Source organism: Oxyura jamaicensis, chromosome Z (genome assembly GCF_011077185.1).
Source record: "Oxyura jamaicensis isolate SHBP4307 breed ruddy duck chromosome Z, BPBGC_Ojam_1.0, whole genome shotgun sequence".
Taxonomy (NCBI): Eukaryota; Metazoa; Chordata; class Aves; order Anseriformes; family Anatidae; genus Oxyura; species Oxyura jamaicensis.
The window spans coordinates 34402958-34427944 of NC_048926.1; the positions used below are offsets into that span (position 1 = coordinate 34402958).

The following is a 24987-nucleotide window of genomic DNA, read 5'->3' on the forward strand; positions in this document are numbered from 1 at the left end:
TTCAGCCTCTCTCTCCCTCACCATCTGCTTTCACCCAGTGATTCATACTAAACTTCCTAAGACGCTCACTGCTCAGCTTCACAAGGGACACGTTTCTGCTGCAAGGGAGAAAATGTGTCCCCTAAGGACACACTTTCCTGTCTGGCTTAGTGTCCCAGATATTTGCAGACTTGACAAAATGTGACATGCAACCACCTTCTTTGCTTTCTGCTTTTCAATCAGCTAGTCAGTTATAATTCAAGCTTCTTCTGTCTCCTTACCAGGCCAGTCAGAGGCAGAACTGCAGGACCACCATTTCAAGACCTTTTTCCACTGATTGTCTTTGAGCCTCTTATTGTGAGCCTCTTATTGATTAGGAGAGGAATATTTTCCTCCAGTGCTACCCTGGACTTTTCTTCCCACACTCAGTAATGTTTCTCTAATCAGGGTCATGCTTTTTCCCTTGCTGAAAGCTCAGCCTTAGCCTGCCATTTTAGCCCAGGGGTCATCATGACTGTGCCTATTCCAAAAGGCTACAAGCTCATTTTTTTTCCCTGCTTTGTAAGGAGACAGTTTGCCCCTGAGAAATATGGCTGTCACATCATAAATGGGAGGCATAGGTAAAAAATTGAGGGGGTGAATGCATGCAGGAAACACAAGGAGAAAAAGGTAAGGAAGCAACAGGGTCAGCATATGGGGAGGAAGTTCCATCTTAAAACCTGGGGACTTACCCCATTAAGAGGAACACAAATTTGGACTGTCTGAACAGGTTCTATGGGGAGCACACAGAGCAAGGTGACAGGATAGGAAACAGGGTTTTGTATTGTGAAAATGACTGAACCAAGTGACTGCATTAACAGATTTACAGGGGATGCAGATGGGAAGGTGAAGAAATCCAAGGAGGTGAGTGCAAAGAGAGTAAAGACCTGGTCCAAGAATGAGGAAAGGATTAACAGAGTTCTCCCTCAGCAAGCCCATATGCTTTCAGCAATTTATATGAGTCCTGCAGGATTGGACCCTCCAGCTCAGAAAAACAGATGTCAGATATTAAAACAACTCCTATTATTGTTTACAGATCTCGTGGCTGGCAGCGCAAATAAAGAGAGGCACAGCGTAATGAAACGACCTGTGCCTGGATGCACAGCTTGCCATCACAACCACTCAGGATCAAATTCCAGTTAAACCAAAAGACCTTAACCACTGCAACTGGTTTCAATCTTCCCCACCAGCACACTTCATTCCTGTTAACGAGCATGCACTCTCTCCTTCACATACCCAGAAACATTCCCCCACAGGACTTGCTAGCTATTCAATAGAGGGTCTTTGTTCTTTGTCTAAGTTCAGTATCTTTAAAAATAAACCAAACAGCTGCAGCAAGTGTTACAGCTGAATTGTCATCCCAACTACTGAAGTTCCCAAGTTCTTTTCAGATCCTCTGTTAAGACTCCCTCGTGTTCCTCATGTTTGTTTCTCCAGTTTTCTTCACTCCCTCTTCTTACTGTGAGAAGCACTACAGACCAAGCATTCATATGAAATACTATGAAAATCAAGCGCACACTATCTTATACTGTAAATGTAATAACAGATATTTCTAGGGATTCTGATCAGTGTCAGTCCAACCTCCCACAGCCCCTAATGTTTCAAACTCTTTTCTTAATGCTTTTGTCTATCAGACATCCAGTTTGTTTCCTTCCAAATGCCTCCTGAAATGTGAGTTCCCATGCAAAGTTCACCAATGCTTAGTAGAAGTGCCCCTGGCCCAAGGAAGAAAATAAAAATCTGTTGGGTTCCCAAAGCCAGTCCTGCTCTCTGTACAACTCAGCTACTTTTTTTCTCTACTTGAAAGTAAATTATATGGTTGCTAAAACACAGGAATCATTTTAGTTATATACTGGAGGGGCCTCTTAGGTTTCTTGAAGGTCACCCTTTTCTCGATAATATGCAAAGAGCTATGCCCAGACTTAATAAGTATAATAAACAAAAGGCAGCAACAAAGCTTATTAATTATAAATAAAGAAATTGCAGTGTTTTTTCTTATTTAAGCCAATGATTATGCTGGAGTATCAATAAACCAGGCCTGTGTTTTATGGATGGAGTTTATATGTGTTTTTGTTGTTGTTTTTTTTTTTTTTTTGCTTTCAATGGTAAAAGGGGAAAAAAGGGGGAGGGGCATTTTCCCTGTTGTTTACTCAACAATCTCAAAGAGCAGTACACATAGAAAGTAAATACTCCACTGCAGTGGCTATAACCTTTTCACAGATCACGCCAGAAAGGAAAATGATTGAATTAGGAGCAATAATGGCTCCTTTTTGCAAGTGAAAGAAAGCAAATTTTATTTGGATGAGGTCCAAGAAAAGCTTTCCCAGTGTATGCTATTTTAATTGCATTATATAGGAGTGCAAAAAATATCCAGCCAAGTATAGCTTGTGAAGTTTGCCACCTACTGAGGAAAGCACAGCACAGCAATGGCAAGGAAAAAGAGAGAGAGAGAAGAGAGAGAGAAAAAAAAAATGTTCTGGAGTTAAATTATATTGCCATATTCACTCTTGGAAACAATGCCCATAAAGACTTTTGAACACCTCTAGACTGCTGCTGCCAATGGATTGATAAACAACAGAAATGCTTTTTTCTGCATGTACACACACACAAAAAAATCCTTCCAAAGTAACCCATGCCTTAGAGTGTGTGTTTTAACCCAAACCAGTCCTAAATTTGAGATCTGATGTCTTGCCAACCTAGAAATTACTGGGAAGAAAAATAGACTGCCAGCTTCTTCAGAGAACATCTAATTCTCTTAGAGCATTAAGGTGTTGAGATGTCCAAAGTCACAAAGTACTAAATAAGAGAAAGCCTTAGTGTAGACATTTCTAAAATTGTATTGGTAGTTTTTGTTTACCTCCAAAGCCTGTAAGATATACTGCTAAGAAACTGAGAGTCCGTCTTTATGAGTGGCATACAAGAAAATACTGCCTGTTAAAGTTTAGAAATATCTGTTAAGGTTTAGAAAATCTCTCTTTAACATGCTTTTCTGTGAGCAAGGTAGAGAGTCATCACAGGTCATGGAGACTTCACTGACTTTGACAGAGTTGCTTTCATTTCAAATTTACTTAGGTTAAATATGTATAAAACTGAAAATGTTGTTACTAACTTTAATGAAGCCACAAAAAGTAACAATAATAATCTATCAGAAAGTAAAAGGTTCAGAAGACTTAGAGTCCAATGAAATGCTCCTCTGCATCTGGTCACTCAGTTTTGCTTGCTCACTGTCCCCAGGTGGGATGGGGGAGACAATCGGAGAGGTGAACGTGGGCTGAGATAAGGACAGTTCATCAGGCAAAGCAAAACTGTGTATAAGCAAAACCAAACCATGAATCCATTCGCCACTTCCCACAGCAGGCAGGCATTCAGCCACTTCCATGAAAGCAGGGCTCAGCACATGGAACAGCTTCTTGGGAAGACAAACGCCATCACTCTGAAATGCCGTCACTTCACCCCGCTTCAGCAGAAATGTCCACAGCCCTTTTGTGCCTTGCAGAAACATTAGAGGAAGCAGAGACTTGGGTGAGAAGATGCCCGTGCTCATTGAACCACTAGCAGCTGGTTATGCCATAAAAATGTCAGCCTTTTCTGGATGAAACCGCCTCCGATGTCACAGGCTGCCAGCTTCCCTGGCAGCACAGTTCTCCAGAAAATTCTCAGACATGGGTTGTGTGAAAAAAACAAGCAACAAACCCTACCTATTCCAAGAAACCCTGCTAAATGGCATAGCCTCCAGCAAGAAAGACGCTGTGTAATTGTTGACAATGCCAGTGCAGCACTGGAAACTCCTGGCGTCTTCACTAGATGGTGCAAGATCCTTCCGAAGCCTTTTCAGCAATGTAAATCACACAAGTTTTGCAGCACTGCAGTAGTAGCTGGCCACAGAAAACAAATAAGCAAGATGAGAGTCCCACCACACCAAGTACACTGGAATTGATATGGACATGTGGGGTAGCTACACCCAAATACATTATTTGGCATTTCAAGTGGGATTTACAATGCAGGCTACTGTCAAATGGTTTGGGTAGCAGCTGCCAATATTTAGGTAGAACAGGGCAAATTAAATGTCTTTTAAATGTATTCCCAGAAATAGCTGGAATACAGAGCTTAAAGCCACATTTGTCCAAGTGGCTTATTTTCTGAGACACAATGTTTTAAATTATAAATAAGAATACAATGGATACATGTCCACAAAACTCCTGTACATGCGTGCTGTAAATGATCAGAGACATAGCCCAGTTCTTGCACTTTCCAGACAGCCAGTTGCGACTTTTACCTAGCCTAGCTGTGCTGCAGCAGTAAAAGGGATTAACAAAGCCTAATACTAATCCCATTAACTTCTCACTCAAAAGTGCACTGGAACATAGGAGCAACTTCTGCTTCTTGGCTGGTGTGTGTGTGTGTGTTTATTCTTTGCATTTATGAAAACTCGCTGAACATACAAGCATAGCCAGACGTCTTACTTGATCTGTCCATAGACAAACACTGATTAGGTAACCTATTCAGACAAGATGCCTGAACTGGACAGCCTCAGGCCAGGACACAAGTTACTGAGTGCAGAATGTGTGCGTGACAGGGGGAGCAAGAGGAGTATGCTGGAAACAGGCTTGCTTTACAGATGAAAATGCTTCTCTCCTCAGGTAGCTCAGGCTTTCTGCCTGCATCACGGCACTGCTTGTGGCCCAGCAGAGGTAGCAGCCCTATATAGAGAAATATATATAAAATTATATATATATATTTAAAAAAAAAAATACTCTTTCACTGGTGTCCCAGGAATGATTGCCAGCCAAAATCTTGCTCCAAATCTGATGTTTCATCATTATGATTCTATCTGAATGCTTTAAATTGATCAAAATGATGTTTTTCCATCCCAAAAGAAAACCAACTTCGGACTTTGATGAAGGTCTACTCTGCATCACCAGCAGTAATCTTATTCAGCTCTTGTGATGGCAAGTTGAGAAGATATGAGAGTTTAAAATTGATCATGTAATGAAGTAGTTCAAAATTTGCATCTATTGGCACAGCTGTCAGATTCAGGCTCCAAAAACATTCTTGTAATTTATGTTTCTGGTGAAAGAGGTAGACTACTTATGAAAACACCACAAACTACCATTAAAACCTAGAATAGGATGAGATGAATTTGCATACAATATATTATTCATGGAAACAAATTCACAAGGTAGTAAATCACAGCAAGACATTCAGATTTCCTCTTGTGGCTTTACTGTTCATTACTACTGCTCTCTCCAGGGGTACTTGTTCACAAGTACATTTTTTTACCATTTTTTTTAACCATTTTTAATATTGTGTTTTAAAATATTTCTCAGGAGCGGGCATTCCAGCCACCTCAAAGAGGATACCATGAAAAAAAAAAAAAAAAAAAAAAAAAAGGAGTAAAAAAGAGTATGAGCTTTTAGGTCACCTACCAAGTGATAATTACATTCATTACCATTTTTAACTCTGCTCCTTAATAGTGTTTTCTTTATGGTTTTAAGAAATCTTGCAATGTAAAGCTGCCACATGGCCATTGCACTGCCACATTGCATTTTATAGTGACTGATTGTGAAATGTGTTAATTTGATTCGTGTCCGTATGGAACAATGCTAGGGCTGCATGATGAAATACAACCTTCTATCTAAGAAAAACAGAGTGATTAGTGTACATAGTTCTTGTATCATGCAAAGGAACGGTCCAGCAATTCATGTAAATAATGGGGGTTTGAAGGGCGAACATTGAGACTCGAGTCTGGGAGATAAGAGGACCAAGGAGTTTTTAGGAAACTGCAGACTTTTGCATGGGACGCTGCGCAAGCCTCTGATATCCGGCAAAGAGATCCACCAAATAAGGAGAAAGGGGGAGTTGAAGGACGACCAAAGGACAAAGCCTGGGAGGAAGACTACGAGCCTTCAGCACGAGCGACCCCCAGAGAGACCACCAGAGACTGATATGCATGTGTCCGGGAGAGGGTTCGGATTCCGGGAACTAATTATAATAACCCTGCCTTTTCTAGGAGTAGTGATGAATATGTATTAGTCTAGGAGCATAAAAAGCCTGATGTAACAGGTGTGTGTCTTGGTGGAGCAGAGACTCGCAGCGCACCCAGCGCTGTTTGCTTCCCTCTATTCGCTTAATAAATCACAAACTTTAATTGGAATCGTATTTGGGACTCAATCATTTATCACAATACCATGGTAGGGAGAGGGCTGGTGAGATACTGATAGTTTATTCTAACCAAGAATCTTACTGATTGATAATATTTAAAATGTAGATTAAAAAGGTAAATACTAATATCCCAAGAGAGGAGGGGGAGAATATTATTGGCCATTGACAGGAGACTAACAATTACACTGTCTGTAATACAATTTTTATGTCAGAAGTGCTTACAGAAGTCTGTCCACCCCCCTCATGTTTCATTGAGAGTTTACAATCAATAAACTCGGTTGGAAAATCATCCAGGACAGCAGTGTGTTGGCATGAGAGCCTGCTGTCATGTTGGTCAATGGGTAAAACATAAACATCTTTATAGAAGTAGTTTGAACTCTTTCTCAGTGGCTTATGGAAGGCATCCCAGCCTCCCTAAACTTCGACCAAGTACCCAAGTCAGGATGCAGCAAGGGCTAGAACTCCTGCTCAGACTGCAAAATAAATCTCTTTGGTTGGACTGGATTAATATACTGTCCCTCTCAAAGTCCCCCCAAATCACCGCCAAAGAGCACACATTTTTTAATAGAAATTATTTATTATGCACGAAAAAAATACAATTACTGCAGTCATACTAGCCTCTATGCCAAAAAAAAAAAAAAACACCCACCCAAGCAAACAAACCACAAGCCACAGAAGAACCACTTCAAAATTAAGTTAAGCTTCAAAATAGTATAGATTTCACAGGGAATTCAACAGCAAGGGCTTATAGAAACATTAATAGAACTGTAACTAAAACTGACAATCAAAAATTTGGAAAATATTATTTCATTGGTGTTCTGAAAAATAGTTGTACTCTAACATCATCTCATTTCTAGCTTTTTCTACTAGAATTATAGGCTCTGTCCTCTACTCAGATTGTTGCTGCTATTAATTCACGATGACAAGTGCTTTTTTTTTTTTTTTTTTTTAATACCTGTATTCATTTTGAGGGAATAAACTGCACTATAGTGGAGACAATTGCGGTAAGTCTGCATAAGCCCTGTTTTACAAACACTGCTCTTGGGAAAGCTCTTTTTTCTAGAAAAAGTGTACACTTGGCCCTTTTCTACAGATGGTATCTGTAACACAAGTAGCGTCAGCTGAGCCATCTCTCACACCATAAAGAGCATCTGTAGCTGCCAGCCAGTTCTTTATACTAGGATCCTTACTACTGTTAAATGTTACTGAAGCTACAGCATCTTACAGAGGGGTAGACAGGTGACCCCCACGTATGAACCTGTGATTTTACACAGAAGGTAACACAAGCAACAACTTAACACCAACTGCTTCCACATTAATCAATTCAATTTAATCTTATTTAGCCATTGTCTAACTAGTATTGAACCTCATTTGAGACACCTGCCCTAAACTATTCTTTCTGAAAGTCCACCAAGGAAACATACAAAAGATGTCCAAATTTCAGATGGATATATGAATCCCACTTCAAGATTGCATGTGGATAACTGTCTAGTCCTCATGCAAAATGAACACAATGAATTACAAACAAATTCTTGACAATTAAGTCAACAATTCATAAAAATAAAAGCAAACTTTCTCAATGCAATTAAAATCAGCAAAAGTTTAAGAGTTGTCACTACGAGTTTCCATGTTTTTTTTCCAATATTTAGTGTGGTTTTTAGGCATCTGTCACCCTAAGAATTTGTCCTGAGCCACAGTCCTGCAAGATTTTCAGACAGGCACAGGCAGCACTGATGACAGAGATAAAGTCTTCATACTGGAACTCAAATACCCTTTTCCCTTAATCATCAACAGGTAATTCTCAAGCTACATGAAATCTGCCATTGTCTAGATTTTGGGAGCCAGAAGGATTTAAGGACTTTGAAGTAACTACTTAAGGTTGAATTTGGTTTGCCATTTGTACATTGTTTCTTTGAATACGTTCCTTGGAGAAGCAGAATTCATTGTCCATAGTCCCTTCAGTAGCACAGCTACTTGTGCCAGATATGATTTGATGGGATGTCTATCCTCATCACTTGTTAAGCAGAAAAAAAAAATGTTTTGTTCCATTGTTACCTCTGGATGATATTATCCACTCTTACCCAGCAACTGATAACTCAACTCCATATTTTTTCTTACATAATACCTTTCTATCACAATCATATTTACTTCATTCCCTCACCTTACTGTTTGGTTCCACAGTCTCATGTTTCCCTGTCTAATGGTTGAGGTGCTATGGAAATCCCTACTGAATATATCCCTACTTCTGTCCCACTCATATTCCCCACCCCCCAGTTTCTCCTGTCTCTTAATGACGTACTCTATTTCCTACCTGAATGGGGGCAATAGCTACAGCCAGCAAGGACGAGCAGCCATCTTGGCTTTGCATTGTTCCAGTAAAGCACAGAGCATGGATACCAATAGTGGGCAAGTATTTTCCTTGGAAGGCTCCACTACCAGTTTCAGACAGTGAATTGTCACAAAGTGTCATGAGACACCAGAGTATACTGGTTAGAAACTGGCTGGATAGCCGGGCCCAGAGAGTTGTGGTAAATGGAGTCAAATCCAGTTGGAGGCCAGTCACTAGTGGCGTCCCCCAGGGCTCGGTGCTGGGGCCGGTCCTCTTTAACATCTTCATCAATGATCTGGACGAGGGCATTGAGTGCACCCTCAGTAAGTTTGCAGATGACACCAAGTTAGGTGCGAGTGTCGATCTGCTCGAGGGTAGGAAGGCTCTGCAGGAGGATCTGGATAGGCTGCACCGATGGGCTGGGGTCAACTGCATGAAGTTTAACAAGGCTAAGTGCCGGGTCCTGCACCTGGGGCGTAATAATCCCAAGCAGAGCTACAGGCTGGGAGATGAGTGGTTGGAGAGCTGCCAGGCGGAGAAGGACCTGGGAGTGATAGTGGACAGTCGGCTGAATATGAGCCAGCAGTGTGCTCAGGTGGCCAAGAAGGCCAACGGCATCCTGGCTTGTATCAGAAATAGTGTGACCAGCAGGGCTAGGGAGGTGATCGTCCCCTTGTACTCGGCTCTGGTGAGGCCGCACCTCGAGTACTGCATTCAGTTTTGGGCCCCTCGCTACAAGAAGGACATCGAGGTGCTTGAGCGGGTCCAAAGAAGGGCGACGAAGCTGGTGAGGGGCCTGGAGAACAAGTCCTACGAGGAGCGGCTGAAGGAGCTGGGCTTATTCAGCCTGGAGAAGAGGAGGCTCAGGGGCGACCTTATCGCTCTCTACAGATACCTTAAAGGAGGCTGTAGAGAGGTGGGGGTTGGCCTGTTCTCCCACGCACCTGGTGACAGGACGAGGGGGAATGGGCTAAAGTTGCGCCAGGGGAGTTTTAGGTCAGATGTTAGGAAGAGCTTCTTTACTGAAAGGGTTGTGAGGCATTGGAACAGGCTGCCCAGGGAGGTGGTGGAGTCACCATCCCTGGAAGTCTTCAAAAGACGTTTAGATGTAGAGCTTAGGGATATGGTTTAGTGGGGACTGTTAGTGTTAGGTTAGAGGTTGGACTCGATGATCTTGAGGTCTCTTCCAACCTAGAAATTCTGTGATTCTGTGATTCTGTGATTCTGTGTGTTAGGTAGCGTCATGTTGCACTCCTCATCTTCTATAGAGACTGTGAGCCCCCCACAACAGATTAGGAAAAGGTTCTTCACCGAAAGGGAGGTCGGACACTGGGACAGGCTCCCCAGGGCAGTGGTCATGGCACCGAGCCTGATGAAGTTCAAGAAGTGTTTGGACAACGCTCTCAGATGTATGGTCTGATTTATGGACGGCCCTGTGTGGAGCCAGTTGACTTGATGATGCTTGTTGATTCCTTCAAACTCAAAATAGTCTATGATTTTATGATTTCACATTCAGACCTCTCTTATTTTCTTTCAGCTAACAAAAAACTTATTTAACTAGATACTATTCAAAGATTCATTATTGAATAAACTCAAGCATTATCCACAGCATTTGTATTGACTGGAATAAATGAAATAGAATATGGGTATTCTAGCAAAATTCATGTGAAATACAGTAGGAGCATTTTCCATTCGGTTGGGTTTGTTGTTTGTTTTTGTTTTGTTTTGATGAAATTTTTGTGTTTTTATACCTGTACCTCAGCATAGATGTATTTTAGCATATTTAGCATATTTTTGTGTTTTGCCTGGATAAAAGATCTGTCCCCTTGAGAAAAAGAGTATTTAAAAAGAAAAAAGAAGAAAACAAAATAAATAAATTCATACTGCTCTCTTTTCTACATCATTTAATTCTGAAGATCTCCTAATGCTCTGAAACAAGCTAAGCCTCAACCACATAAGCTATATAAGTAGCATTAACCTATTTTTACATATCCCTCCACCCTGATTTTAGATACTGAAGCAAGAGCAGGTCATTTAAGCATGTCCAAAAAAAAAGTATATTAACATAGTCTTACACTCATTTTACAATAAGAAAATTAAGCTTTGAGATCCACATTTATATGCTCCAGTATAGAAGGATATTAACATCTCAGCTGGGATTTCCTTGCTGTTAAGGATAACCTTACCAGTTTTTCCACACAGTGGCATGTCATCAGCACTAAGTACCGATAGCTTCAGATGAGGTAGGTATTGAATGTGTCCTACACAGCTTCAATGCTCCAGCTACTGTATTTATGGTACAAAGGCACGGCAAAACAAAACAAAACAAACAACAACAAAAAGTGGACACCTCCTACTGCTAAAGATTTGAAGAAGTTCTCTTGAAATGAGTGACAAAATCTGGAAGGGTGTTCCTAACTGTGATTACTAGCTGGCACATGCTTCTCTGTACAGTGGAACTACCTGCTTATACTTCTACAGAAATCGTAGCATTTAATCTTGCATTCATTAAACACTGTATTTGCTATGCTAACCAGAGGGTGTAATTTTTTTTCCAGAGGCTACTCTTCTGCAAACTACAAAGCTCAGAGTTGCAATGCTTAAATTTCTTTCTGAAGCTGTCCTACAAATAAAATAAAAAGTAACTGATGAGACCAGAGACTAAAATGAAAAAAATAAAAAAAGCAACCGAATTGAGCTAAGGATCCAGCACCACAGATATTCTCCTAGTAGGAAATCAGGAAGTCCAACTATTGAGTTGATCAGGTGACTATAAAAATGTAAAACACCTTTTGCAAAATGCTTGCATGAATGCCGACATAGTTCCTATTTTGTGCTCAATCTTCAGGGTGTTTTCTATTCCCTCTTCTACTTACTATCTTTACTCAGTACATTGCAAGCCTTCTAATCTATCCACAAAGGTTTTATTCTGTACTATGCTATATCTAAAAACTGAGGGTACCTTAGTGCCTTTCAGACAACAACAAATATGCAGGAGCATCTCCGTTCTTTGCCTTTCTTTGAGGTAAGTCATCCACTATATCTGTTCTTATGATGACCATAATCACCACTCTTATCATTCAAACCATGATAAAAATGTTGGCCTAACTGGTTAGAAGCATCAGTTAAAATGACACACAACGGTGCAAACATTTAAACATACCACATGAAAAAAAATAATTTTGAACATTTACTTTTCTGAATGTTATAAAAATCAAGTCCTGCACCTATGTAAAAAAACAAACAAACAAAAAAAAACAAAAACAAAAACAAAAAAAACATATTCTTCCTGTTTTTAATGCTGGGATTTCAAAAAGCTCCTATGGGTATATTATGTCTCGTTCTCACTGAATTTAATGACATAACTGGTAACAGAATGATCTAATTATTACTCACTCCTGTAATGTAAAGTTATTATCTGGTCTCTGGTGAGAAATCAAGGCTAGTTAAAGTAGCTTTTTATTGTATATTTACTACATACATTTCAAAAGACGATTTATTTTCTACAAGACTTTGATAAATCGGAAGATAGGTATTAGAGATATATGCCTATGATAGCGTATTTAAACTTAAGTCTATGCTTTTTTTGTTGATACTGTGTTGATAAAGCTCAGCTGAAAGTTATGTACAATAAGAATACAGTGCCAAATGTTGCATTCAGTAGCACAAGCATAAAAAGTGATTTATTCCTCTGAAGAAAGAATCTGTTCATCGAACTGAACATCTCTACATGCTCTTAATGCCAAAAACACTTCTTCATCACTCATCGTCCGTTTTTCTAACCTTGTCTTTAGAAGTGACAAACATGAACATGTGCAAACCTCAACAGTTTAGAAGGAAATAAACTGCACCACCAGTGCAAATATAAACATTCTTTGTTGAACTATGCAATATAAGAACATACGGAAACAAAGGACATTAAACACAAGGATTAATAATAAAGGATTAAACACAAGGATTAATAATAAAATAATTGCAAAGTTAAGCTGGATTTGTTACAAGAAATCGCTTCTTTAATACATTAGTTGTCAAGGTATTTTGGAAACATAGCAGGATCCAATTATTGTAAATTTTTCTTGCTCAATACAGCTGCTACATATGTTTTAGAACAGATATGAAACATAACCTTTTAGAACAGATATGAAACACAGCCTTTAATCAGCTTTCTTTTAATGTGTATTTTCTTTCAATTTTTGTTAAAGTGGTGAACTAGTATTTAAAGATCATAACATAACAATCTTTCCCCATCAGATTAAGCATTTGACTGATATGCACAGACAAGGTTATTTTTGTAGTATTTTCCAAGTAGGCAATTCTTAACTGAAGAGAAGTTTTGTCTTATAGCCAAGCTGCTCTATTATTCCTCACCTTAAAAATATATATACCCATCTATCATCAGTAAGACCAGAATAACCTTTGTCATAACATTACTATGCAAGTTCAGACCTGCTTGCTTAAACTAAGGCCTTAGCTTTGTTCTTGAATTTAATTCCTACTATTATCAACAGATGTTACAGTGTCTCACGTAAGCTCAGCCTTGCTCGGTTTCAAGGTTTCAGCACATTATGCAAAATTACCACACAACATGAGCAAGTGAGGTGAAGATTCTGAAGCACAGTAAAACTAAATCATAGTTGTATTTAAGGCCCAGTACAGTATGCAGCAGATATTAAAAAATAATAATAATAATAATAATAAGACTTTCCATTGAAACTCTTATCCACAAATCACTTATTCTAACTCAGACACAATGTACTAAATATTATTGCATCAATGATGCACTATGTAGGAGCAGACCATAGCTATGCACAGTGTTTGGAAGACAAAGCATCTCTTACAGATCTATTGAGACCTATTATGAAGGGTTACAAGTCAGTCTCACACATTTATATTCCTACCGTTAATAAGCTTTTAAAAAAATACCCAGAAAAAAAGCTACAAAAATCTGATTGCTCAAGATTCTAACAAACAAGTTTGGAATAGCAGCAAAGAAAGGGACATAGACTGTAAATAGAAGTTAGGCTGGGGACCTCAGGGCATCAAAGCACTACACAGTGTATTGCAGATTTTTGTGGATATGCCTGTTCTCTGCATGAGTGCAAAAAGGCGAATCCTGAAAGAGACAAAGAAAACTAACATACACGGGTGTGATATTGACTTTGGAAGGTTGAACTGATGAAAACAAAATTCTTTTTACCTCTGTAGTCAGTATTATTAGCAGTGAAAAAAGTACAGTGCTACATTTTTTTCATAGACTTTCAAAAAAACATTTTCTAAGAAAGCTCATTTTTTATTTTTTGCTAATTTTGATTTCTATTCTGAATCACCCATAAAATAATAAATACAAGACGCTACACAATGACAAGATATCAGAGACTATTTCATGCTCCATCCTGAGTCAGTAGTCCCTGTTCTAATCCTTTAGTGGAGTGAAGTATTATATGAAACACAAACTATAGAAGTTCCACCAGCTACTGTTTTCACCGACTTTCAGAATAAAATGAAATGGTCCCATTTGATTGTTGTAATCCGATAATCAGACTGAATCACAAATAATCCTAAAATGAACACACAAATATCCAAATAGGCCAATAAATCATTGTCTGAAAATATAACATACAGAAATTTATTTTTGCTGCCTGTCATTTATAATCAGGTATGTATAAAAGGGCTAGGAGTCAGAGAAGTCAGGTGGTGGCATTTGTTAGTCTTCGGTGATGTTTTTTAAAAAAAATTAAAACTCTTACTTCACTTGCATTTATATGCAACTAAATCACTCATTTATAAAGTCATAAAAGACATAAAAGAGAGCTGTTTTCTTAGTCATCTATAGCATTTACATTAGATTGACTGATTAATTAGAAATTTTACTGTCACTCATTTACTGAAGAGAGACTTTTTGCCTATTTCTTTTGTTCCGTTTTCTCTGGGGCGGGAGCTGAGGACAGAGAACCAATACAGGAGCATAATTACTACGAATTTACCACAGGGAAGCAAATATATGAGATTTATTAAAGTATTCAGATTGGAAGGTTTTGCAAAAAAATTGTAACTAACCAGTTAGTGGGGTAGAATAGAATAGAATAGAATAGAATAGAATAGAATAGAATAGAATAGAATAGAACAGAACAGAACAGAACAGAACAGGTTTGGTTGGAAGGGACCTACAAAGACCACCAAATCCAACAGCCTGACCTCTTCAGGGCTAACCAAAAGTTAAAGCATAGTTTTGAGGACACTGTCCAAATGCCTCTTGAACACTGAGAGGCATGGGGGATCAACTACCTCTGGAAAACCTATCAAGTGTTCGGTATATCTATCATATTCTTAGTTATGAAGAAATCACTAGCAAAACCTGCAGAAGTATTAATAATGAACTGGGAAACTGAATCTGATAATGCTGTCCACATGTTAATGGAAAAAAAAAAAAAAAAAAAAAAACTATATAGAAATGTATAAATATATGTATTCTCCTACATACTTTTTGGTAGAAAGGTATGGTTAGAAGATGCACATTTTTTAACTCATTTAGCACATGTTAACATATTTTTTAAGTTTAAAAGTGGATGAACAATTTGCATTAATATCAGTTATTCCTATAGATCAGGAAAATAATTAAATTCTGCAAGTTTTTATTTGTTTTGGTTGGAAGCCAAGTACTAAGATGACCAACATGAGAGACAGTCTTCAAATTAAGACTGCCTCAAAAAAGGAAAAGAATAAGCCATTCCCCGATCCATGACAGGGAAAACAAGAAGTAGGTTTCAGTTGTGCCAAGAGTTATTTGGGGTAGAGACCAGGAAAAAAATCCCAGTAGAAATAATAAAGCACGGGAAACACTGCTTGTGTAAGTTAAAAAATCCCTCTCGATGGAAGTTTTTGTTTTGGTTTGGTTGTTGGTTGGTTTAGTCTGTTTGCTTTTTGGTTATGTACCTGTGAGGAATAACATAAGGCTTGATTCTGCCTTAGGGCAGTAATACAGAATAGATGACCTTGTAATGTCCCTAGTAGTCCTGCTTCTCTGTGACTGAGACATGTCCCCTGTGACCTCTTATTTCAAGTGAAATAGAGCTGCAGAGATTTTACACCTGTAGCCCTGCTTAACATTACCTTAAAAGGTACAATAAAAATATTGCACTTCGGACAAATTCATTTTGTTCCCAAAATGAAATTAAGTCAAAGATGATGATTTTTTCCTCTGGAACACAAATTTCAGAATATGGTATGCCAAATATGGGTGAAGGTTATCTGCTGCCATTGCTTTGTTGTTCCAGAGGCAAAAAAGTCTCAAGTGTACTGCAGAAAATCAAACCTTCACAAAAGGCTAAAATTATCACAAGTTCCACTGCATAGCCAGCATCTGTTTTCATATAAAAAATAAAGTGTTTGAATTAAACTTTATTGCACCATCAACTGTTTTTTAAATATCCCCCATCAAGTCAAATATTAAATTATTTTTATCAAACAAAATATAAGGTATTATTTTAAAGTATCAAGTAGATATAGTATATGAGCCATACAGAAAAAGAACAGTCAAAAGGAATGACATACATCAAATCAGAGATGACAGAAAATAATCATTATTGTTTCTTTTCAAAGATTTAAAAAAGATTGCAAAAACATTGTGTAGACTGTTGTATGCATTGTGTGCATGAAAAGCATCCCTCCTCATTCAAGGTGTTGAAGCAGGCGACACTTTCAAGCTGTCAAGTGCTGCATGAATCCTGAAGTGCAATCTGGACTCCATGGAGTATTCTTTGTAGTTGTTTCTGCAAACAATAAAGTTACTTTATCAGCTAGAAAGCTCTAAGAAAAACATTTTTGACCTGTATTATTTCTATTTCATACATTCACTGAAGTACCAGAGTTAACAGTCTTTACTCGTTCCACAGGAAAGAGACGTTGATACAGAGATGAATTGAAGTCTTCTGATGGCATTTAAAGTCTTCTCCATAAGCAGAGCAGAGATCTATACCAGTAACAATTACATATCCTGCTAAACTACAGACATGTTTTTAATATCTCTTTCACATATTTTGACCCTTCAACAATCCTCTCAATTACACAAGTTTGCTGTGAAAAGACAAACTAAAAAACTACTGAAAATAATGTTACCTGCAAATATAATCTCAACTTCAGAACAGAACTCAGCCAGTGTAATAAAATAACAAAGAAACCAAAGCATTCGAGACAAACAAACAAACAAAAGCAAAAAGCTATTATGTTCCTAAAAAGCATTTTAGGAGGCTATTCTTTCTAATCTGCATTTAGAACACTGCTGCATGATTGGTATATTTCTCTACACATACAAGGGTCAAATTACATCTACTATAATGTAAATGTTGCACTACAGTAAAATTTGCTCTCTACCACTCTTCTGCAACAGGATGTGAAACGAAAAAGGAAGGTGGTCAGAACTGTACTAGCTTTTAACTTATTTTCATCAACACTTTTATTACAGTATATACAAGCCCCACAGCTGTTCTCTGACATACAGGTGCTACTGATCCCTTCTCTGGATCCTCCAGCTCCATCCCACACCTGCAGAGGAGCCCAGCCCCTTCCTGTCATATAAAGAGCCTCAGCAGCTCCAAACACTAACTTAAAACAAAATATTTTCCTTTCATAGTCTCCACTGTTTGATGTTGTCTATTGCACTTTGCCTGAAGTAGTACCACAGACTGTAACTGTAAAACTGAACTTTTTTTTTAACTCAAGAACACAGATTTATAATTAATTCTATTTTGGCAAGGGGCTGGCAGGGAAAAAAAAGTCCTCATTGCTACATTTACTGTTATTCTGAATCTGCAGGTTGAAATAAAAAATAATATATATATATATAAAAAAAAAAAAACACTTACTTTGCAGTTTCTATGTATCTTACTGCTTTTTCTCTCTCATCCTGTTGTTTGTACAGAAGACCCAGTTCGTACATGGTGAATGGCACCAAATAGCTATCATATTTTATTTGCTTCTCGCTAGGAAATCATAAAAATAAAGAATGGTTAATCACAACACTTTCTCAAGTGATCATTTAACTTTTAAATGCAATCACCACCTGTAGAAGCACATGATCATACAAAACACTCTGGAACTTCTTTACCAGTTGACCCTGTACATATCAATTAAACTTGTGAGCAGTGGGCATAAAATACTACCAACGTTATGTTATACAAGCAAAGATTTATTCATTCCTAGTTATTATTTGTACTGTGTTTTGTTACCCATGCTACCATGAACATACTCTCAGGACAGGAACTCTATTATGAAACTCACAATTCAAAAAAAAGGAACAAAAAGATGACACAAGATTAAAACATTGTTAAATCTTGCAGTGTACTACAAATGCTTTGTTCCTGCAAACAAAATTGAGATCTTCATTCCTAAGCTTGCCTGAACAAATCAGAAAAGAAATACGGAAATTCAGTTTTTCTTCAGTATAAGAAATCCTTAGAATCATGGTGACCGGAAGGCACCTCTGGAGAGATCATCTAGTCCAACACTGCCCTCAAAGCAGGGTCAACAACAGAAACCTGCTCAGGACTGTGTCTGGTTACATTCTGAATATCTCCACTGTCTGAGCAAGTTGGGTCAGTGATTGACCAACTTCACAATAAAAGAAGTTTCTTCTTATGTTTAAACAGTATTTCCTGTATTTCAGTTCACACCTATTACCTCTCTCTTCCTGCCACTGTATACCACTGAGAAAAGCTTGGTTCCTTTTTTTTTAATAAATAAATAAATAAATAAAACACACACATTCCCTTCAGGTATTGATAATTTATTTATGTATGGTCTAGAGGGCAAGATGTATGAGGAGCAGCTAGGTTCCCTTGGTTTGCTCAGCCCACACAGAGCAGGCCTCATGGCGGCCTGCAGCTCCCTCCCGAGGGGAGTGGAGGGGCAGGCGCTGAGCTCTGCTCTCTGGGGACAGCGACAGGACCTGAGGGAACGGCATGGAGCTGGGACAGGGGAGGGTCAAGCTGGGAATTAGGGAAAGGTTCTGCACCCAGAGGGTGGTTGGGCACTGGAACAGGCTCCCCAGGGCAGTGGTCATAGCACTGAGCCTGCCAAAGTTCAAGAAGTGCTTGGACATTGTTCTCAGACACATGGTCTGATATTTGGGTGGTCCTGTTTGGAGCCAGGAGCTGGACTCAATGATCCTCACCAATTCAGGATATTCTATGATTATGTGATTTATACAGATGACCCTTCCAAACCTCCTGCTCTCCACCTTCTCTCCTCCAGGTTGAACAGTCTCAGCTCTCTCAGCCTCTTCTCGTATGACAGACGCCCCCGTCCCTTAACTGTGTTTGTAGTCCTTTGTTAGACTTGCTCTGGTATGATCATGTCTCTCTTGTATTGGGAAGCCCTGAACTGGACTCAGTAATCTAGATGTGGCCTCACATCTAAGCATGGAGGAAGGATCACCTGCTGATGACACTCTTCCTAATTCAACCCATTGATAAGGTACATTGCTGGCTCACTGTCAACTTGGGGTTGACCATGATGTGCAGGATCCCCAGGGCTTTTTCTGACAAGCTGCCTTCCAGTCATGCTGACCCCAGCCTGAGCTGTGTCATAGAATTATTCCTCACCAGGGGTGTAGCTTGTCACTTCCCTGTACTGAACTTCATGAGGTTGCTGTCAGCCCATTTCTCTAGCCTGTCATAGTGTTTCCACACTGGAAGACAGCCAAGCTGGCTACATCGCTCTCTCACTCCACCTCCACAAAAGAACAGGGGGAGAAAATATGATGAAAAAAGGCTCACAGGTTGAGATAAGGAGCAGTATAATGGAAAGGGGAAAAAAAAAAAGAACAAAAAAAAAAAAAAAAAAAAAAAGAGAAAACAGTTATTTTCTAATTTCCATCAGCTAGCAATGTTCTGTCATCCCTTTGGAAACGTAGTGGTTTCTCAGAAGTACAAATGCTTTCACAACAAGAGCCCCATCTTCTCCTTTCCCTGCTTTTATTGCTAAGCATGATGCCATACCCTATGGAATATCCCTTTGGTCATTTTAGGTCAGCTGCCCTGGTGATGTCCTCCCAACACCTCCAGCCTAATGGCTTTTGGTGGGGCCAGCAATGGAGAGCCAGTCTTGATGTTGTGGAGCACTGCTAAGTAACAACAAATACATTGGTACGGCATCAACACCCTTCTAGCTGTAAGCACAAAGCACAGCACTACATAGGCTGCCATGGGAACAGGAAAATCCATCCCAGACAGACCCAGTACACCTGTTCAGGATGCTCAGAATGGATGGCTGCACACCCTCCTCCCACTTTTGTATCATCTACGTATTTGCAGAGGGTGCACTCTGTCCCATCATCTAGGTCCTTAAAGAATATGCCAAACAGTGCTGGCCCCAGAGTTGAACCCTGCAATATTCTACTGGTGACTGGCCTTCAGCTGACTTCATACTGCTATTTGTAGCCTTCAGAATGCAACAGCTCAGCCAGTTCTCAATCCACCCTGCTGCCCCCTTATCTAGTCCAGACTTCAACAGCTTCTCTACGATGCTATTATGGGAGACTGTGTCAAAAACCTTTCTAAACTGGAGATAACCATGCATTGCTTTCTCCTCCTCTACTGAGCCAGTAATCTCATTGTAGAAGACTATAAGGATGGTTAAGTATGATTCATAAACCTATGCTGACTACTCCTCATCACCTTCAAGCATTTTGAAATGCTTTCCAGAATTATTTTCTCCAACTTTCCAGGGCCTGATGTGAAACTGACAGTAGTTCCCCAAGCTTCCTCCTTCCCCTTCTTGAATATAGGGGTGACCTTTACTTTCTTATGGTCCTCAGAATCCTCTCCCAGTTGCCACAACTTTTCAAAGATAAATAATATTTATCTTTGAATAACATTTACCCTGCTTGAGCAGGGGGGTTGGGCTAGATAATATCTGGAGGTCCTTTCTAACCTCAACCATTCTGTGATTCTTTGAACATCGGGCAGTTCCCTCATCACTCATGAATATATACCAATAGGTCCCATTGGATATGTTCAGTTGAGATGGTCACGTGCATGTCCGGCTTGTTTAATGTTTCCTAACCTGACCTTCCTCCACCAAGAGAAAGTTCTTCTTATTGTTTCCTTTCCCCCAGATTTCAGGGATGTGGAATTCCTGAAGACTCATCTTGTGAGTACAGAATGAGGTGAATAAGGCACTGAGTACCTTGGCCTTTCCTATGTACTTTACAATCAACTCTTCAATTCTTATCTAGATAAAATAATACCAAACATTTTTTCAGAACAAAGAAGTTTGCAATGAACAAGTGTCGACATTTTGAGAACAACACGTCTAGAGGTATTTCGTCCACCAGGGCAAGCTTTGATGCATAGAAAGCATGTCTTTATGACAAACAGTCTTAACGTACTGTAGTAGCCCAACAAATATAGAGACTGAAGCTAACCAAAACTCAGATCTTTATTTACCAGAAAACTCCTCCTCCCCATCCAAAACATCTTCTTTTTAAAGAATTGTTATCTGACAGTTTTTGAGGTGTCTCAGCCCTAGAAGTCTCCACAGTGTCAACTGCCTTTGGAGGGAGACTTTCAGAAAACCTGTAACCATCAAAAGCCACTACAATGTAACTTGTGATGTGTTTGACCTAACACTCTTGGGATCTTAGAAATTGCAAGAGAAGGCCTGCCGGCAAGAAAGCTGCAACACGTAGTAGAATCATAGGTAACATACTCCTTTGAAAGAAAGTATTTTTTTCTAGATTATTATTGATTAGAAGAAGTGTGTGAACATTGTAAAATAACACTTTTTCAGCCTAACTACTTTAAAAATTCGAAGAAGTTCACAATCAATATATGACTCAATGTTACAGAAAGAAAAATTATTATAGTAGAAATTGATCTGATACCTAAAATGTTTAATAAGTCCATAACACAAAAATCTAAAATTTTCAATTGAAAATAGCAACAACTTCAGTAATTTCTCATCTAAAGGCAGTGTTAACTCATGAAGCACTGAATACTGAAACAACCAATAAATCCACACAAATTATCTTCACTTATATTGATAGTTCTGCAAATATAAAAATACTAACTACAAATGTAGATATATAAATGCATTACCTGTCAGTCTGATTTATGTGGTCTAAAACACATCCTATTTATATAAAAGTTATATAATGTTAAATTGCTATACAAAAATAATGGTAAAGTTTTCTGGTCCTCCAACTACTTTCAGAACTATTTTAATTCCAGCTCCTTAGCAGGATGTTAATTATTTAAAATTCTAATGTGAAGGCTTCTGCAAGAATATCAAAAATTTCACCCAAACCTAAAAAACAGAAGTGAAAAGTCTATTTCTATTATTTTTACCTTTGAATTACTTGATTGAAACACAATTCAGCTTGCATGAGTCTTCCCAAGTGTTTAAGGCAGAGACCCTTCAGTAGCTGCAACATACACATGTCATCCATGTAGTATTCACTGTGGTCTAAAAGTAAAAGCAAAATACATCAAACAACTTGAAGACATCATCATGAAAAGGTAAAGTTTTTCAGTAGCGGATATATACTCAGACTCAGAGGTTTGCTCAGAGTTCTGCATCTCGACACATCCTCCACTGGCACAAACATTGCTTACTAGAGAGTAAACATCTGCATCTTTGTCTTTAAGGATAGAGACTAAGAATAGGAAAGAAGAAATCTAAACATCCAGTTGTTCCCCAGTCTTCTAAATCAGGAAGTCAGTACAAAGTGGGCATAATCTGGCACAATTTAAAGACTTCTATACATTTAACATCTAAAACAGAAAAGAAAACCTGCATTGGGACTGAAACCTTCTTTACAATGTATTATCTTAAAAGCTTCCACTGTTGCAAAGTACTGGCAGAACTCCAGCAGCACCAGTAAAGTGTAAAGTCCAAGAATACAATACTATTCATTGCCAGATATCTCTTAGGAAACTTCATACTACAACAGATATTCAAGAAACCACCTTTGTCAGTATTTGCATCATCTCTAACAATTACAAACGTTCACTTGGAAAATTCACAAAAGTTTATGTTCAATAGGACTAAAAATATGAGATGAAACGGCTTCTATTAAGTAATTAAGAAATGTAGCCTTAACGAGTGTGGTCTTTTTCTGTAGCATCGGTTTATATCCTTTGCTAGGTTTAGGGAAGAAAAAGAAAGGATAGAAAACACATATGGATAGACAGATGGCTGCACATACATTACCAATTCAGGAAGCAAAACAACCTCCCTTCAGATCGTGTTGTTTACAACTAATTACCAGATCTCTAAGGTCACTTTTTTTTTTTTTTAATAGTCTGCCAAAAAATCCTACATAAACAGTTCTGAAAGATGCAAGACTAGAGCATCTTAGGACTCCATGAAGTGCTTTCCCACTACATTCAGGCATATTCCTGTCTGTGTTTAAACCCAGAAAGTCTCTAGAGATAACAACTAACAGACTGTGCTTTTAGTGACAGGTAGAACCAGAAGGGATGAGTATTTTGCATTCCTCTAGCCCATTTTACTAGATAAGGTACTAGATTTATGTGGTTATCTCCTAAAGGTCTCTTTCCTCCAAATTACTGGGGATAAGCATTGATGTCAGTAAAAGTTTGGCAGTCTTTACCATTTCTTTCAACTCGTATCTCCCTGGCATGTCCCAGAGGAAGAAAAGACAGTAAGCTAAATTACTGTAACAATGACAGTAAATGAACAGGCCAATTTAAAACAGAGATCCTTGGTAATAAATGTGTAAGACACATATTCCTGCAGTACCCTGTACCAGAGGAAATATTATCATTATTATGAAACACACAAGATAACCATAGGAATATTTTTTTCTTAACATTCAAAACCCTTTTTATATTTTGGAAATGACCCAACTGTGCAAAAATACAATACACAGAAATCCTGAGGAAAAGGTAATTTCTGAAGTGTTTCATCCTACTCCTTCTGTCATCATTATTTTCAGTATTCTCTACAACCATTTTCAGTCCCTTGCTGTGCCTGTTTACATGAACCAAATGTACCGTCAACAGCTCTCTCTGAGGAGTCTCAATCCCTACATGACCTCCGTGTATAATTAACCTACTTTTTTTTTTTTTTTTTTTTTTTTTTTTTGTAACAGCACCTTAGTAGTCCTTTAAAGCTATCTAGTATTGACAATTGTCTTTTAAAATAATATTGTATCCTTCCCTCATTTTGCCTCTGGGTCTCAATTCAGCAGCAATTCTGGTAATCAGTGCCTTTATTTTGTTTGACTCCATATCTTTAAAAGTTCATCAGGCTCACAGATGGAAAGTACAGAGCAAAACTGTATTTCATTGTAATTATTACAACAAAAGCATAAAAACCAACTTTGTTTCAGAATTACATTGTATCTGTAATCTGCATGTTTCCATAATGTTTTTAAAAAGGAATACTATTTTGAAGCACTAGTAAATTATTTATTCTAGCCGCTGTTAACTACAGATTTCCAAATGCTGATTAAATATTTTATACCACAATCTAAGGCCAAAATACTACCATTTAGACTGAGCAGAATAAAATTCAGATTTTCATAATACTTATAATACAGACGCTCATTTTCATCTATATAAAAACATACGCTTTTTACAAGAAATTAAACCACAATCTAAATGCTATAGAGACATACCTCAGCTTTATTTTTAATGCATCAGCAATTCAGAAAAGTAACTCTGGATACACAATCTGATTCCTTTGGACTTCTTGGTTTGCTGTCTGGATAGTGTAACTGAGCTCATTTTGCCATGCAGGCATGTATCTCACTGACAAAAAAAGCAACCTCATCCTGAATGACCTATTCACTTGAGGTATATTCATAAAAAGGATTCTCACCCATGATTCTCTACCACCCAGTTGTTTAAAAAGAAGTCACACCAGTGATTTCAAGAATTTTAAAGTAACAAAGAGACCACAGCCGAACAGACCGTTCAGTTTCTCCTCTGTGGATGTGTAGATCCTAAAATATTTTTCAGCTGCTTTCTCTTTTGAAAGGAATTTATCAGTTTCTTTAGCAATAAATACCTTCTACATCTTCTCCAATTATCCACCTATGTCTATTTCAGTGCTATTGCAATTGTTTTATTCTAATCCTTTTATGTTGATATCTTGAGAGTCTCTGCCTAGGAATTTGACAGTAAATTTACTTCATTGTTCTAACTGATTAGATAGTCATAACACAAACCTCTGGATAAAAGATCTCCAGATTCCCTACAGCTTCTGCCAGCATTCTTTGCACAGAATTCATGGCAGCATAATTTATTTGCAGGTGTCTTGCATTTTGCTACATCTTGGTTTTAATGTAGCAACAAAAAAAAGAAAAAACAGAGCACCTCTCCTCCCACTGCAATCCAGCTGCCACATTTGCTTTCTCTGAAAACCACATACTTAGCTATGAGGCAATGGCAGCATATTTCACACCATTTTTTCTTTTACTTAAAAGATGCTTCTCTTTTCTTGTATATCTTTGA

The 24987-nt window shown here is 38.4% G+C and overlaps 1 protein-coding gene across 4 annotated transcripts in view; it reads right to left on the minus strand.

Moving 5' to 3' along the window:
• Positions 1–15698: 15698 nt before the first annotated feature.
• Positions 15699–24987, minus strand: part of TTC39B (tetratricopeptide repeat domain 39B) — a 72200-nt gene continuing 62911 nt past the window's right edge. For 3 of the 4 annotated variants that reach the window (XM_035309767.1, XM_035309769.1, XM_035309766.1), the window contains 3 exons: positions 21853–21970; positions 17371–17487; positions 15699–16278 (listed from right to left, as the gene is read on the minus strand). In XM_035309767.1, coding sequence (XP_035165658.1) covers positions 16182–16278; positions 17371–17487; positions 21853–21970 — 332 coding nt within the window. In that variant the 3' untranslated portion in view covers positions 15699–16181. Of the gene's footprint in view, positions 16279–17366; positions 17488–21852; positions 21971–24987 lie in introns of all 4 variants that reach the window. The other variant, XM_035309768.1, reaches the window with a different exon arrangement.